The 16,414-nt window shown below is 40.4% G+C and overlaps 1 protein-coding gene across 2 annotated transcripts; it reads left to right on the forward strand.

Moving 5' to 3' along the window:
* The first annotated feature begins 6,617 nt into the window (after window positions 1-6,617).
* UNC50 (unc-50 inner nuclear membrane RNA binding protein) lies at window positions 6,618-14,770 on the forward strand. Of its 2 annotated transcripts, none has more exons than XM_081327562.1 (7): window positions 6,618-6,784; window positions 10,100-10,173; window positions 11,185-11,468; window positions 12,308-12,428; window positions 13,548-13,687; window positions 13,770-13,871; window positions 14,415-14,770. In XM_081327562.1, the coding sequence occupies exons 3-7, from the start codon at window positions 11,189-11,191 to the stop codon at window positions 14,549-14,551; spliced, it is 780 nt and encodes a 259-aa protein (XP_081183688.1). In that variant the 5' UTR covers window positions 6,618-6,784; window positions 10,100-10,173; window positions 11,185-11,188; the 3' UTR covers window positions 14,552-14,770. The 2 variants fall into 2 exon arrangements, with proteins under 2 accessions (XP_081183688.1, XP_081183689.1); XM_081327563.1 differs by having other exon boundaries at window positions 6,633-6,789.
* Window positions 14,771-16,414: the final 1,644 nt, after the last annotated feature.

Genomic DNA, 16,414 nt, shown 5'->3' on the forward strand with positions numbered 1-16,414 from the left:
AAACAATTTTATTTACAATTGAGGTTTCTCATTTTTTTTCTCCTCACACAGTACTGACAGACTCCACTTACCGTACATACCAGGGATGGGCTGAGCTAACAACTTACACTGATTTACAGAGAATAAAATTAGCATGTTGCAATTTAGAACACAGGAAAAGGTCTTGAACAAATAATCACCTTAATCTGATGAAATACACATATTTTGTCTGCTTTCTATAAGTACATCCCACCTTGTAGTTTGCAGAGAAAAGGTAGTGATTTATGTAGGACAAATAAGCAAGCTCAGCAGCAGCCTTACACTTTTGCATTTTTCTCAACTTAGATTCCGAGGAGGTCCCCCTACAAACTTACCTATGACCTTCTGCATTCAAACATGGAAATCAGCAAACTTTTGCAATGTCCTTCAAGCATTGTTTGGCGCTCTTCCCTTCCTGTCACAAAAGATACCCAGATAAAAGATTTAATATATTCATTTAGGCATTAGTGAAAATTTATATTATACATAATCTTTCATAATTTTTCCAATATAAATAAAAGTAAAGAATGATCAAAAACTAAAACTTGCTAAAAATAAAAAAATGTTGCATGAAGAACAAAACTGTCCTCATTATACCCTTCTTCAAGATGGCTGTAGAAGGCCCACAAAGAAATTTCACAAGAATGGAGCTCAAATTGTTAAGGATTGTCCCAATAGTTTCCAGGTTTGATATTAACGAAGATGGCTGGACTTATATTTCAAAAACCATTCTCAAGGCTTTTTCATATGGACACTCTATATTGGATTCATACGGACTCTAACAGTATTTATTTTGCTATATGATAAAATATTAAAATTCTTTACTCCCATTCAGCAATAGGCAATAAATACACCCTGTGTCATAATGTGCTGTCAAGCACTTATTTTACTACACACATCTACACGTTCTCTGTGGGCGCGCCAGACCTGTGGAACCGCTTGCCGGTTGAGCTCCGGATGGCCCCCGACCTTCGCTCCTTCCGGCGCGATCTAAAAACGTATTTATTTGAGCAATCTGACCTGGTCTGATGGGTTAGGGTTGGGGTTTTAATATGTTTTTAATTATCGTTTTAAATTTTAAATTTGGGCATTATATTTAATCGTTTTTAACTTTTATATTCTGTTTTTTATATTTATTGCCCTGTACACCACCCTGAGTCCTTCGAGAGAAGGGCGGTATAAAAATATAATAAATAAAATAAAATATTTAAGGCTCTTTTAAACATTTTTTAACAAGAAAAAATATATAAACATTGTCATGATGCAAAGTAAAGTCTCCACCCTAGTAGCTATTCTGAAAGCAGTAAATCTCATGCTACTATGCATAGAGTTATTATATGCCACTTCTGCAAAAGGCAGGATTTGGCCCATTTGGTCTCTTGGTAAATGACACAACACCTTAGGTACTGCTCTAACACTGAATTAGCTCTGCCTACCATCCCAGTACCAATGGAGCCTGTGAACAAACTAATTCAGTGTTACAGCAGTACCTGAGATGTTATGCCAATTACCAACGGACCAATTGGGCCGAACTCCTGCCTTTTGCAGAAGCAGCATATAATAACTCTGTACATAGTAACATGGGATTTATCTGTTTCAGAATAGCTAGTGGAGTGGAATTTTAAAGTCATATTTATTTCCAGCAATACTTTTGATCCTCACAAAGGACCCACTGGAAACATGGAGATACTTGGGGAAGGGGGGGGGGGTTGTTCTCTAATAAATGTTTTGTGATTGGCTGATCACTGAAGCAGCTATTTGTATTTTTATTTGTATTCATAACATGTTGTACCATTCTAAAAGTGACCCTGGCCCAGGAAGACTCTTTCTCTATATTTATCTCAATTTTTTAAAATTGAGAGGATAGAAAAAAAACATTATTTTAGTAGATAGTCTTCTTTCCATATTCTCTTATATTTTTATAAAGTACATTTTTATCAAACAAGATCACTGCATAATTTTTACTGTAGACCCTCATAAAGTATGAAACTTTTAAAAACCAATAACTTATTGTTACACTCATATCAGAAATGGTGTTCAAAATTTATTGAGTTTAATCTTTTTCTTCTTCATCTATGCAGCCTGATAGCCTTCTCAGAAGGGATTACACGTTACCACATTAAGTCAATTGAAAACAAAGGAGGAAGGAGCAGTGTTAGGAAGTAAATATATTATTAGCTGTAAGATGGAAAGGAAAAGCAATGTTTGTATGTCTAACACACAAGAAAACAGCTGTTTCTATTACTGCTAAAACCCTTTCACACAAAATGTTTCTCTTCCCCTAAATTTTATTTTTATTTTTTTATTTTAATTCCATTTATATCCCACCCTTCTCCGAAGACTCAGGGCGGCTTACAAGCTTAGCAGTAGCCTTCATTCTATGTATATGCCTGCTTATTAGGGCTTTCACACACACCCCCAAGCGGCATTATTACAAAGTCAGCTTAATTGCCCCCAACAATCTGGGTCCTCATGAATATTTCACATGAATATCTTAAAATAATTATTTAAAACATTTATACAGCCACCCATCTTCTAATCAACTCTTGACAGCCCACAATCAAAAGTTAAAACACATAAAACCATACTGAAATTATAAAACTAAACACATGAAAAAAATAAAATAAACCATAATAGATTATTAAGATTAAGAATCAGTACTTTAAGACTACTTTTCTACTTATACGCTATATTCAAATATAATTTCTGCAAAGTTCAAAGTTTTGCTCAGAATTGTATACATACACTATACTAGGGTATAGATATTGTATTAGAAAACGGTTGATTCAAATCCAAATTTCTCATTGTTGTCTATAATGTAACAACAATAGCAAATCCGGATTACTAGGAGTCAAATGCTCCCGGAAAGAAACTCCATCTCTGCCATGTAAGCACTTGCTGTCTGATTAAAAAGGCTACTTTTTAATGCCAAAGCCAAAATTTTTATTTTGTGGGATGGTCCTCTAAACTAAAGGAAGCGGGTAGCCTTTCACAGCCAAGTTACCTGTCCAGGCTGGCTCGTCTCCTTCGGAAAAGAACACAATATAATGTCTATATGGAGATTCTCAGTCATCCACATCATGGTTGTCCCAAAGGGTGCTTTTTCAAAAGGCAACTGGACTCTCCAGAAAGCACCTTTGGGACAACGGGATGCAAGAAAGCCTTTTTCTACCCTCTGCCCCATCTCCTCGGCTGCCCCGCCGTCAAGGGGCTTGCTAAGTGAGGCCTCGAGCTCCATCTTCCCGCAGCTTCCACTATCTTGATCACGCAGGGACACTCCAGCAGGCAGGACTTCAGATCCTCGCATATCCCGGAGCATGCCTGCCTATCCTCCTCTTTTCCTTCGTAGTATTTCGGCATCGAGACGAGGCGTTCTGGCTTTTGGCGTTCATCACCCATGGAGTTACCAGGGCTCCACAACTTCTTCAGCTGCAAGAACTGTGCTTCCCGAGAGCTACCATCTTCGCTCACCCTTCACCTATTCCTGGAGTTATAAAAAGTATAGAAAAGGCATCTTGCTTATGTGAGAAATTTCATTTTCAATCGAAAGCTATGCTTAACGTGCTTCTCTTGCTCCTGCAGACAAGACAACCGTCTGTAGACTTTGGTGGAAGAAGTCAGTATTTAGATGTGTTGTTTGATAGGACTTTATTTATACTGTTGAAGGAAAAGTTTTCATCATGGTTCAGTCCAAGTCAGGAATAAACAACATGACGACGGCTTTAGAAAGAAGTTTGCAGTTTATTGAAGAGGAGAGCCAGACAGAAAGATGGCTCTGAAAGAAAAGAGAGAGAGAGAGGGATTTTATACCCTCTGGGGCTCCTGAGGTTGTTTCCTATTCCTGTTTGAAGCTTTGTTTCCTGCGTCATGTATTTTTACCTGAGTCTGAGTGTGCCCCTTTGGCATCTGTAGGTTAATCCTATTATGTCACGGGTCAGCAACCCGCGGCTCTGGAGCCGCATGCGGCTCTTTGAGCCATCTCCTGCGGCTCCCAGCCGCCCAGTGCGCGCGCACCTCTTCGAACGGGCAGTGGTGCGCGCGCACCTCTCCAAATGGAGAATGGCACCGCCCGTTCCGAGAGGTGCACGCGGACCTTTCCGAAGGGCGGAGGTGCGCGCGCACCTCTCCAAGCCGCCGCTGTCTCATGTGGAGACCTGCCGCGTTCACGGCAGCTGTGCAAACGGGATGGCGGCGGTTTGGAGAGTGTGCACGCACCTGCCCCACCCCTGCGCTCTTCCTCGGCCCACTGCGTCGGCGCTGGGTCATGTCAGCCAGCTGCGCGTTTCCACGGCTGTGGCTGCTGGGGCATCGAGAGAGGCGCCGGTGGCTGCTGGGTCGTCCCGGCGGCCGCGCTCTTCCCCGGCTCGCTGGAAGGCCACAGTAACGTGGGGGCTGCATACAGACGCCGGCAGCTGGTCACGGGGCCCGGTAAGTCCCTCTGCGGCCTCACCGGGTGTCGGGCGTGTCGAGCCCGACACCGGGCAGTCTCCCTGGCGGCGTCGGTCAATCGGAGGATGCAGCCGGCGTGCGGAGGGCAGGCCCCCAAGACGAGGTGGGCCTGCGCTAGTGGTGTGCGAGGATGGCGGGGGTGGCTCCCGTGGCGAGGAGGGCGCGTCCGTGGGGGGTGAGGGCCTCGCACCGTGCTGCGAAGAGGGGCCCTGCCGAATGTCGCGCCCATAGGCCTCAACAGCTGCCGTGGCCCGCCTACAGAGGTGCCGCCTTTGGCAGCCTGCAAACGTGCCGCGGCAGCTCCCCCAAAGAGGAGGAAAGCCGCCGTGGCCCGTTTGCAGGCCGCCACCCTCCTCTCTTTGGGAGAGCTGCCACGGCACGTTTACAGGCTGCCAAAGGCGGCGGCGCCGCTGCCACTGGGAACCGGTTCCATCTCACACACACAGGAAGGTGGCAACCGTGGGCGTCCGCGCATACGCAAGAAAAAACCGTTTTGCGCATGCGCAAGACTTTTTTGCGCATGCGCGTGCATGGACGCACACATGCGGCTCCCACTTTTTTGTGTGTGTGATGGAACCGGTTCCCAGTGGCTCTTTTCCTTTTTCGGGTTGCCGACCCCTGTATTATGTCCTGTCTTAGAGTTTGGGTGGGGTATCTAGATTTTAGGTCTTCCTAAGGTTATAGCTTCAACCTTCCTGGATGGTTTACATCTGCATTTCTACAAAGCTGGTTTCTGCTTGGGAAAGGGAGACTTGGGGCCATTAAGAAAAACTGGACATGCCTTTCTGCCTCTTATAAGATCCTTTGAGGAAATATATTTTTCTGCCCTTCTAATATTTCCTTCTCTGGGGGCTGACTTCCCACAATACCTTATTATAAGTGTAATGTATTGGGTTTTGTCTTACTAAAGAGTATCACATGGGGTTAATTGCTGGAAGGTTGTTTAAGCAGGGAAGCTGGCTAATGACTCCCAGCTCCTCAGACAACCCGTCTCCAGCACCACCATTGGCTGTTTCTAGGGCAGCAATAGGTTACTTTAAACCTATTGGCCACCACCTAGAGGCCAGGGTATAAATAGCTGCATTCACAACCCTGTTTCTCAGTTTAGTTCTTGTAAGCAAATAAAGAATGATTCTTGCTGAAGTCACTCGCCTTGTCTCATCAATCAAGCAAAGAACCCAGTATATAACAATAAGGTTGTTCAATTTTTGTTTGATACACATAAACGCATTAGCTGGATTCATACGAACATCTAAGCTAAAATATAGGGTGTTTGTTATGGTAAATCAGAAATTGTTTATTATAGTGAACACAGTCAACTGTGGTCTATTGTGTAATATATGATTAACTATGGCTTAGTGTGTGGCATAACTATATCTTTTTTGGTATGAAAAATAGCTCTGTAATTGAAAATCTAGTAAAACCCTTACATTGCATAAATGATATGTCCGCAAAATAGTAAACTAAGCATTGCACGCGTTGACCCTGAATAACAATTACCTTTGAATGGCAAAAAGAGACATAAATAGATGATCAGCAAAGCGATAGGGAGTTGTGTAATTCTTTACCTCCGCAATCTTAATACCCGTTCGATTTTTGCAGCTTGGAACTCTTTACCACCATACAGTAGTACATACTCAGATTACGTTAGATGCTTTCATTATAAAAATGTATGAATAATTATTTCTATCTGTTGCCCAATATTGTTTACTTCAAAACTGAACAGTGAGATGAAGATAAATGCATGTTTTAAATACAAATACAATGGTGAGTCGGTTTAACATTGGAGATTTAAGCATAAAAAACTTATCAGTATCTCTCTATAGCAGGGGTCTTCAAACTCGGCCCTTTTATGACTCATGGACTTCAACTCCCAGAATTCCTCAGCCAGCATGCCTGGCTGAGAAATTCTGGGAGTTGAAGTCCATGAGTCATAAAAGGGCCGAGTTTGAAGACCTCTGCTCTATAGTATTTAGAAATAAATTAAAAATAAACTTGCAACGTAACCCACTATAAAATATTCCTGTTCAATGACTGAACTGAGAGATCCTTCTACACTTTTTAAAAGTCCGTGTACGTCATCAGCCTCCGCTTAAAGACGTATAGTTAGCCTGTTCCTCTTGCGTACGCATGCGCTTTGGCACTTTTATCCTGGAAGTCACGGAAGTCAGCAACTTAGGAACTGTGAGTGGCGGGTGGCGGCAATCGAGCAGAATTTGCAGGTTGGGGGGGTATTTTCCTCTTGGGAGCGTCTTTAATCCCCCCTCCCGGCGCAGCGACCAGACGAGAAGAGGCGGGGTTGGCAGTCACCGCCCGGGTAAGGTGAAGGCGATTGGAACATTCGGGGGGGGGGGTGTTCTGGAACGGTGGGAATCCTAACAGCCACGCCCCCTTTTCTCCCTTCTTCGCCCCAGAGCGCCGTCTGCAAGTGGTGCCTCGGCCTTTAGTCCGTGTTTTCCTGCCTTAAAAGGTACCTGCGGCCTTTCCCCACCTTCTCCCTTCTCACTACTCTTCCTTAGTATAAACCAGGGATAGGCAACCTCGGCTCTTTTATGACTCATGGACTTCAACTCCCAGAATTCCTGAGTCAGCTATGCTGACTCAGGAATTCTGGGAGTTGAAGTCCATGAGTCATAAAAGAGCCGAGGTTGCCTATCCCTGGTATAAACTAAGGAATTTACGATGGCTTGTCAAATAATTTTCATCTAACTGAAATGCCCGAATCCAGGGAATCAAACAGGCGAATACCATCATATCATATCCTCCAGGGATATTCCGATGGTATTCCCGATTTTGTCCATTGGTTGTTTACTACTTCCTCTGTTCAATTTGTCAAGCATCACCACAGACAAAACATTGCTTTAAGAATTCTGGTTTTTTTCCGTTGTAGAATATAGCAGCCTATTTTATTCTATAAGCTTTTCTAAATCTGTCATTGTTTTCCTTTCTAGGATTAATATTCTCTTTATTTCTTCAACAAACTGACCCCTCTTTCTTTATTCTTGAACCCAAAGACACTTGTATCTTTTTTCCTTCGGATATTGAGGAATATTTTTTGCTTCTATTTTCAGAATGCCTCTGTCTCTTCCTATAGGACCTTGGGTTCTCCTTTAATAAGTTAAGTGTAATGTATGTTTTATGTGTTGATTTTATGCTCTGATTGTATCCTGCAGAACAAATATTACTGGTTGGCCTCTGCTCTTTAATTTTCTGAATTTAATCTCTATGTTTTGTAGTTTGTTCCACACTCTTGCTGGCATTGTCCTGACTGTTGAGATTTACTTAGATTAGCTAATTTTTTTATCTATGTCCATGTAGTTTCCTTGATTTGGGGGTTTCTTTTCTAGGAACTTCTTTCTCTGGCTAATTCCTGTTGTGGATTACTTTTACCTTCATTCTTTCCCTTCAAACTTTAGCAGCAAAGATAATCTTACTTGGAGGAGGATAGTCTTTTTGGAATTTTCTGCTTACATTATTCTGAGGATCAGTGGAACTACTGTGGATGTGTAGGCAACATTCTTGGAAGACACAACCTGCTCTCCTTTATTCCACGTTTAGCCTTCCCTCAGAAAAACAACCTTGTAAACATGCACAGAGCGTAGTCCTCGACTTACAACAGTTCATTTAGTGACCATAATTACAACGGCACTGAAAAAAAAGAGCTATGACCATTTTTCACATGACTTTGCAGCATCCCCATGATCAAAATTCAAATGGGCAACTGACTCAAATTTATGACAATTGGCGTGTCCCAGGGTCAGGTGATCACCTTTTGTGACCTGACAAGTCAATGGGGAAGCCAGATAAACTTAACAACCATAGTTGTAATAACTGCAGTGTTTTACTTAACAAATATGGCAAGGAAGGTAGTAAAATGGAGAAATCTCACTTAACAAATGTCTCACTTAGCAACAGAAATTTTGACGCTCAAAGTCAAAAATAACAAAAAAACTTCTTTCAACATGTAAAAAACAAGAAAAAAGTTAAGGAAATGATTGGCCCATTAGTGGAGGAAAGTGGCAAGAAGGTGACAAGCAACAGGGAGAAAGCAGAACTACTCAACTCTTTTTTTGCATCCGTATTTACACAAAAGGAAAAAACAGTCCAACCTATCAAAAACAGTGCCGTAAAAAACAGATTAGAAACATAAGTTAAGATAGGCAAGAAAATGGTAAGTGAGCACCTGTCCACCTTAGATGAGTTCAAATCACTACACCCCAAGGTTCTCAAGGAACTGGCAGATATGATCTCAGAACCACTGAACTATATCTTTCAAAGATCCTGGAGCACTGGGGAACTACCACAGGACTGGAAAAGAGCTGATGTAGTTCCCATCTTCAAAAAAGGGAAAAAATGGATCCAGGAAACTACAGACCTATCAGCTTGACCTCAATACCTGGCAAGATTTTGGAAAAGATAAGCAACGAATCAGCAAACACCTAGAGGCAAACAAAGTCATTACCAAAAGCTAACATTGCTTTGTCAAAAACAGATCATGCCAGACAAATCTCATTGCATTCTTTGACCAGGTGACAAAATTAGTGGACCAGAGGAATGCTGTGGATATAATTTACTTGGACTTCAGTAAGGCATTTGATAAAGTAGACCACAGCCTACTACTTGAAAAGATAGAAAAATGTGGGTTAAATAGCATCACCACCAGATGGATTCATAGCTGGCTGACCGGCCGTACTCGGCGTGTGGTCCTCAATGGAACTGCATCTACATGGAGGGAAGTGTGTAGTGGGGTGCCCCAGGGCTTTGTTCTGAGCTCAGTGCTCTTCAACATCTTCATCAACTATTTAGATGAGGGGATAGATGGGGAGTTTATCAAATTTGCAGACAACACCAAGCTGGCAGGAATAGCCAACACTCCAGAAGATAGGCTTAAGATACAGAAGGATCTTGACAGACTTGAACATTGGGCACTATCTAACAAAATGAAATTCAATGGTGAAAAAAGTAAGGTTCTACATTTAGGCAAGAAAAACGAAATGCACAGGTATAGTATAGGTGGTACCTTGCTCAATAGTAGCAACTGTGAGACGGATCCTGGAGTCCTAGTGGACAATCACTTAAATATGAGCCAACAGTGTGCCACAGCTGCCAAAAAAGCCAACATCGTTCTAGGCTGCATTAACAGAGGGATAGAATCAAGATCACGTGAAGTGTTAAAACTACTTTACAGTGCCTTGGTAAGGCCGTACTTGGAATACTGCATCTCAGAGGCTGCCACAAAGAAGAGGGAGTCAAGCTATTCTCCAAAGCACCTGAAGGCAGGACAAGAAGCAACACATGGAAACTAACCAAAGAGAAAAGCAACTTAGCACTAAGGAGAAATTCTCTGACAGAACAATTAATCAGTGGAACAACTGCCTCCAGAAGCTATGAATGCTCCAACACTGGAAGTTTTTAAGAAGAGATTGGACAGCCATTTGTCTGAAACAGTATAGGATTTCCTGCCTGAGCAGGGGTTTAGACTAGATGACCTCCAAGGTCCCTTCCAATTTTTGTATTATTATAATTGTGGTTGTATGTGGATACATACAAATACTACCTGTATTTATTTTCTGCAGCTGGCTTTTCATTCCCTTTACAGTATTGATTTACTTCCATTTCTGTTATTCCACAGTTATGTCTGCTGAATGGTTTTCTTGTTCCTAAACCTTCTCTAGCCATTTGAGATTTACTACCTTGGATTGAAAGGTATAAAAGCTCAGTTGTTGCCTGTTTTTGTTAAAAATAGTGTAAGAACATTCGCTTTTTGCTGTCATTTTCTGCAGTCTCCTAGTATACTTCATATATGCAATATAGTCCTGCCTAGATCTACTACACAGGAAAGAAAAATAATTTACAGATATATTATTTTCCATTTGTACAACTTAATGTATCTTATGAATTAATAAAGCTTTGGATCATTTACAGGTGTTTCAAAGACAGTATATATTTTGTCCTAATTTGGCCTGTGTGAGAAGATAATACGTGGTCTGAACTATACAAACCATAAATAGGAGTTTGCAGAAACCTGAGGCTCATGCATGTTGATGTGGTTTTTTATGGTACCTGAATTAATTTTTGGCTGGTGGAGAGTGGCGATGAGAGGAAAAATCACTACCAGTGATTTACTGTTGCTTTCTCTGCTCGGTCAATATTTTGGAATGGCAAATCCTGCAACGCTTGCTGTATATATCTTGAAATTCTTGCAAATTTCTTGGAAGCAGGCTTTTTTTTTAGCATTATCCCCACCAAAAATTTTAAATAAGCAAAACTTTTTCATACCTATTTATGTACTGAGTCCTTTGTACTGAATCACATTATTGGCAGAGCCAGAGCATCATATAAAACTATGATTTTAGCTAAGGTATTAATATTAACCCCTCTGCTCATTCAAGAATAGTGATGCCAAATGGATGAAGTGGCACATTTCCCCATAATTTTGTGACTTTTTTATTTGGAATCTTGAGAAATATTTTTTCCAATTGTATCTAGTATGTTAACACTTTGAGTATACTTAACGGATAGTGTGAGGATTGACTTTCTACTACTATGTTTAATAACAGGATCTAATACATGCTTATATAAAACAGAGCAAGGATTTACTAGTTTGAAGTGGGAGGAAGTCATTTATAATTTCAACATGGAAGCTGGTGCCTGCTTTGAAGTTTTAGCTCAAATATACCTATTTTCAAAAATTGTGGCTATTTTTTCCCTCTTTAGCAAGATGTTGCCTACCGCATCAATTAATCCCCGAGATCAAGGCAATGGATCTTTAAATACTAGAGCATCAGCAAGACACACAGCTGGGGCAAAGCGCTATAAATACTTGAGGAGACTCCTTCATTTTCGTCACATGGACTTTGAGTTTGCTGTGTGGCAGATGTTGTATCTATTCACTTCACCACAGAAGGTGTACAGAAATTTTCAGTATAGGAAACAAACAAAAGACCAATGGGCCAGAGATGACCCTGCTTTCCTTGTGTTACTGAGTATCTGGCTGTGTGGTGAGTAGCTGAGAATTTATCTACTTGAAATTAGTGTTTCTAGCTTGGTGCTCTTAAGTATTGGTAGCAATGAGACCTCAGTAACAGTAACCAATTTGGTATAGTGGTTAAGGCATCAGACTAAAAGCCAGGAGACAGTCTTAGGCATGAAAGCTGGTTGGGTGATTTTGGGCCAGTCACACACTTTCTGCCCAACTTGCCTCACAGAGTTCTTGTGGGGAAAATAGGAGGAGAAAAGAGTATTGTGTGCGTTTGCAGCCCTGAGTTATTTATAAAAATAATAAAGGTGGGATATAAATAAAATAAATATTGGTGTTTTATACTGCTCAACCAGAGTAAACTATTACAAAATTGATAGCTAGAAGTACCTTGCCTGTACATTCCCAAAGACTTTGAACACCTGCTGATAGAGTCAGATTCATAATATTTGTGAACGAACTTCAAATTTTATTTAAACTCCAGGAACACCAATATTCAGTAATTCTCTGTTGGAAAGCAGCCTAATGCCGAGCTATTTCATCACTAGTCTTAAAAAAACACACTATTATCTATAACTTATTTCATCAACTTAGAAACATTTAAGTAGAAAAATACTACCAAAGCACTCTACGTCTGTGTGTCTTAGTTTTCAGACTAGTAGTATTGACAACATAAGCACAACATAGAGTATTTGTTTGGAAAGATGATCAATTAATTTTATTGGAGATGGAGGCATATTACTGAATGAGTATTCTCTAAGCAGTATTATGTTTGGGGAGCACATGACTATTCAAAGTTAGAACATCTAGTATACCTTGAATTAATCATATATGTGACCGCTGTTCATCTTCCTTCTTCAGTATCCACTATAGGATTTGGCTTTGTATTAGGCTTGGGATTTGTTGAAATGATAAAGCTGCTGCTGTGGGTCGTGTTTATAGATTGTGTAGGAGTTGGCCTTCTAATTGCAACTTTAATGTGGTAAGTCTGTTTAAAATAATCTTAAAATTCAGATTTCTGAATTTATATATTGCAAGTTCCAAATAGAATTTAAAATTAATAGCGTACTCACGTATCAGCTCAAGATTTGATTAAAAGGAAAGTGTAGAACATTTTGAACAATGGATCATAAATGATGCTCACATATTGGATTTACTTTCTGGAGAAGGTCATACAAAATTAAAATTAATGCTGAGTTCACTTGTTAACATATTACCAGTACTCAGCATTTACGTATGCAGTAGACTTTATGGAAACCATCTGGAGGAGAAAATGACTAGAAAATATGCTTAGGATTTTCTAGCACATAATAGGCACAAGCTGTATTATTGTTTTTTTATTGTTTTAATCCCATTTATATCCCGCCCTTCTCCGAAGACTCAGGGCGGCTTACAATTTAAAGCACAAATCAATGTGCTTAGCAATAGCCTTCATTCTATGTATATGCCTGCTTATTAGGGCTTTTGCTCCCCCCCCCCATGCGGCATTATTACAAAGTCAGCTTATTGCCCCCAACAATCTGGGTCCTCATTTTACCTACCTCGGAAGGATGGAAGGCTGAGTCAACCTTGAGCCTGGTGGGACTCAACCTGCACTAATTGCAGGCAGCTGGTGTTACTTAAGGAGGCATTAGCCCACTGCTCCACCAAGGCTGCAGTGATCTCACTCACACCAGCCATCCTCTCAGGATGCCCACCCAGCGCATGAAAGAACACAGGGGAGACCTCTGAAGGAATTATACAGAATAACAGAGTTGGAAGGGACCTTGGAGGTCATCTAGTCCAACCCCCTGCTCAAGCAGGAGACCCTACATCATTTCTGACGAGGAAGGTGGAAAAATAAATTTCCTTATTGAAGTATATATTTGTATTTTTAATATTCTGCTAAGGAATCAAAATTGTTGCTTTTATAATATTCCTTAAAAGAACTTGCAAGGGTTTTTTTGGATTTCTAGATCAAAAATACATTTGGATTTGAAAGTACTACAAAATACAAAAGTACTACACACATTGAAAAAGTTATTTGAATTATTTCATGCTATATTGAATTAATAATGTATTGCACATTTTAATATATAGGTTTTGAATTTTCCCCCCAAAGGTTTATCTCCAATAAATTTTTGCTAAAGCATCAGAACAGGGACTATGATGTAGAGTGGGGATATGCCTTTGATGTTCATTTGAATGCTTTCTACCCACTTCTTGTCATTCTGCATTTTATCCAGTTGTTTTTCATTCATTGTAAGTATTTTTTTAAATTGAAGCACTTTTATTGTCTTGCTTTCTTTTATGCCATATACTGAGACTGAGTTATCTCTTGCAGATGTAATTTTATCAGCATCATTTCTTGGCTATTTTGTTGGAAATACTTTCTGGCTGGTTGCAATTGGTTATTACATCTATGTGACATTTCTGGGGTACAATGGTAAGTAATGGTAAGGCTTTCAGCAAGAAATTGGTATTGCAGATGAGAAGGAACAGTTTTATTGGCACAAACAAGTGTGCATAAATGTTATATCATGATTTGTCAAACAGCCTTTATTACAGGCCAGTTGCTAAGTGCCCAACATGCAGTTATGTAACTGCCAGGGAGGAAGTGGTCTTCAGAACTGGGTTAGAAGTACCTTTGGGGGGGCATTGTAACTTTGAATGCTCATTAAGCAACCAGTCATAAGTTAAGGACTATCTGTAATCACAGAGAAACTCCAGTCTTTACTTTTGCTCCTTAGCATAAAACCTACATAGTTGTCTTATGTGAGCCCTTGGAGTGTAAACTCTGCCATTTCCTTCAGTGGTTTTGTTTCAAGAAGATTCATATTTCTAAGAATTAGCAGTTGCTCTGGGGATGTGTTTTTAGCGAAAGTGCACTAGCTTTCTCGCACACAAGAGGGAGTGCTTCCTGCTCTTTCTTATCATTGAGACAAAGATTCACAGTCTTGGTTTCTACTGACGCTCTGCTCCCTTTCAGCACTGCCATTCCTGAAGAACACGGTGGTCCTTCTGTATCCATTTGCACTTCTCATTTTGCTGTACACGGTCTCCTTAGCCATTGGATGGAACTTTACAAAAGCACTTTGCGTTTTCTACACATATAGAGTGAAATAAACTGGTCTCCAATAAATGACACCTTGTACAATTGTCAAACCTGGTGAAATGAAGATACTTGTGTATATTCCTGTAAATAACTTATTCCCCACTGTAGATCAGTGTATAGAAAATGTTTGGTTTTTTTAAAGTACTGACAGCCTTCTGACAAGCCTTCTATATCCCTCCTTTGTGGAAGAGTTGTATATCTCTGTAATAAAGATGATTTTAAAAAATGAAGCTTGCTTTAAAGTAGATTTTTTCATACACTTTTATAATTATTAATTTAAGTCATTCAATAAGATATTACAAAATTCAAGTTTGGAGAAGTTTCAGTATAGGAACTGGTTTTATTTTATTTATAAATACCTAGTGTGTTTTAAAGACAGTATTTCTCTGTAGTTAGCTTACTCCAGGAAAGTCAAGAAAAAAAACATCTCATAAATGCATGAGAACTGGAGAAAGATGCACCCCAATTCAGGAGGCAAGATAAAAAATAGGATGGTGGTTTTAAAAAAAATTCTAAAATATTCTTTGTAAGAAAGAAGTATTAGCAAGACTAAAAATTTTATTCCAGACTCATGGGTGTTTGGTGCTGGTTTAAGGTGCTGGCCTAAAAATTAGGAGACTGAGTTCTAGGTTCCCTAGGGCATGAAAGCCAGCTGGTTGACTTTGGGCCAGTCCTTCTCCCTCAACCCACTCACCACACAGGGTGCTTGTTGTGGGGAAAATAGGAAGCAGCAGTATTAGGTATGTTTGCCACCCATATAAAAAAGTGGGTAAAAACAGTAATGTTTTGTGTGAATCTGTTGCCTTCAAAGAAGCTGTGCTCTATTGCTACCCATTTCAAATAATTATAAAAACATGGTTCGTTAGCATTAGGTAGTAGCTATAATTTAAGGTGGGAAACAACCAACCCACTTTGTGGTTATGTACTCTGGAAAATACAGGTGAAACTCAAAAAATTAGAATATTGTGCAAAAGTTCATTTATTTCAGTAATGCAACTTAAAAGGGGAAAGTAATATATGAGATAGACTCATTACATGCAAAGCAAGATAGTTCAAGCCGTGATTTGTCATAATTGTGATGATTATGGCATACAGCTCATGAAAACCCCAAATCCACAATCTCAGAAAATTAGAATATTGTGAAAAGTTGCAATATTCTAGGCTCAAAGTGTCCCACTCTAATCAGCTAATTAAGCCATAACACCTGCAAAGGGTTCCTGAGCCTTTAAATTGTCTCAGTCTGGTTCAGTAGGAATCTCAATCATGGGGAAGACTGCTGACCTGACAGTTGTGCAGAAAACCATCACTGACACCCTCCATAAGGAGGGAAAGCCTCAAATGGTAATTGCAAAAGAAGTTGGATGTTCCCCAAGTGCTGTATCAAAAAGCACATTAATAGAAAGTTATGTGGAAGGGAAAAGTGTGGAAGAAAAAGGTGCACAAGCAGCAGAGATGACTGCAGCCTGGAGAGGATTGTCAGGAAAAGGCCATTCAAAAGTGTTGGGGACTTTCACAAGGGGTGGACTGAGGCTGGAATCAGTGCATCAAGAGCCACCACACAGACGGATCCTGGACATGGGCTTCAAATGTCGTATTCCTCTTGTCAAGCCGCTCCTGAACAACAAACGTCAGAAGCGTCTTACCTGGGCTAAAGGAACACAGACCTGGTCTGTTGCTCAGTGGTCCAAAGTCCTCTTTTCTGATGAGAGCAAATTTTGCATCTCATTTGGAAACCAAGGACCCAGAGTCTGGAGGAAGAATGGAGAGGCACACACTGCAAGATGCTTGAAGTCCAGTGTGAAGTTTCCACAGTCTGTGTTGATTTGGGGAGCCATGTCATCTGCTGGTGTTGGTCCACTGGGCTTCATTAAGTC

The sequence above is a fragment of the Vipera berus genome (assembly GCF_964194415.1).
Source record: "Vipera berus genome assembly, chromosome: 4".
Lineage (NCBI taxonomy): Eukaryota > Metazoa > Chordata > Lepidosauria > Squamata > Viperidae > Vipera > Vipera berus.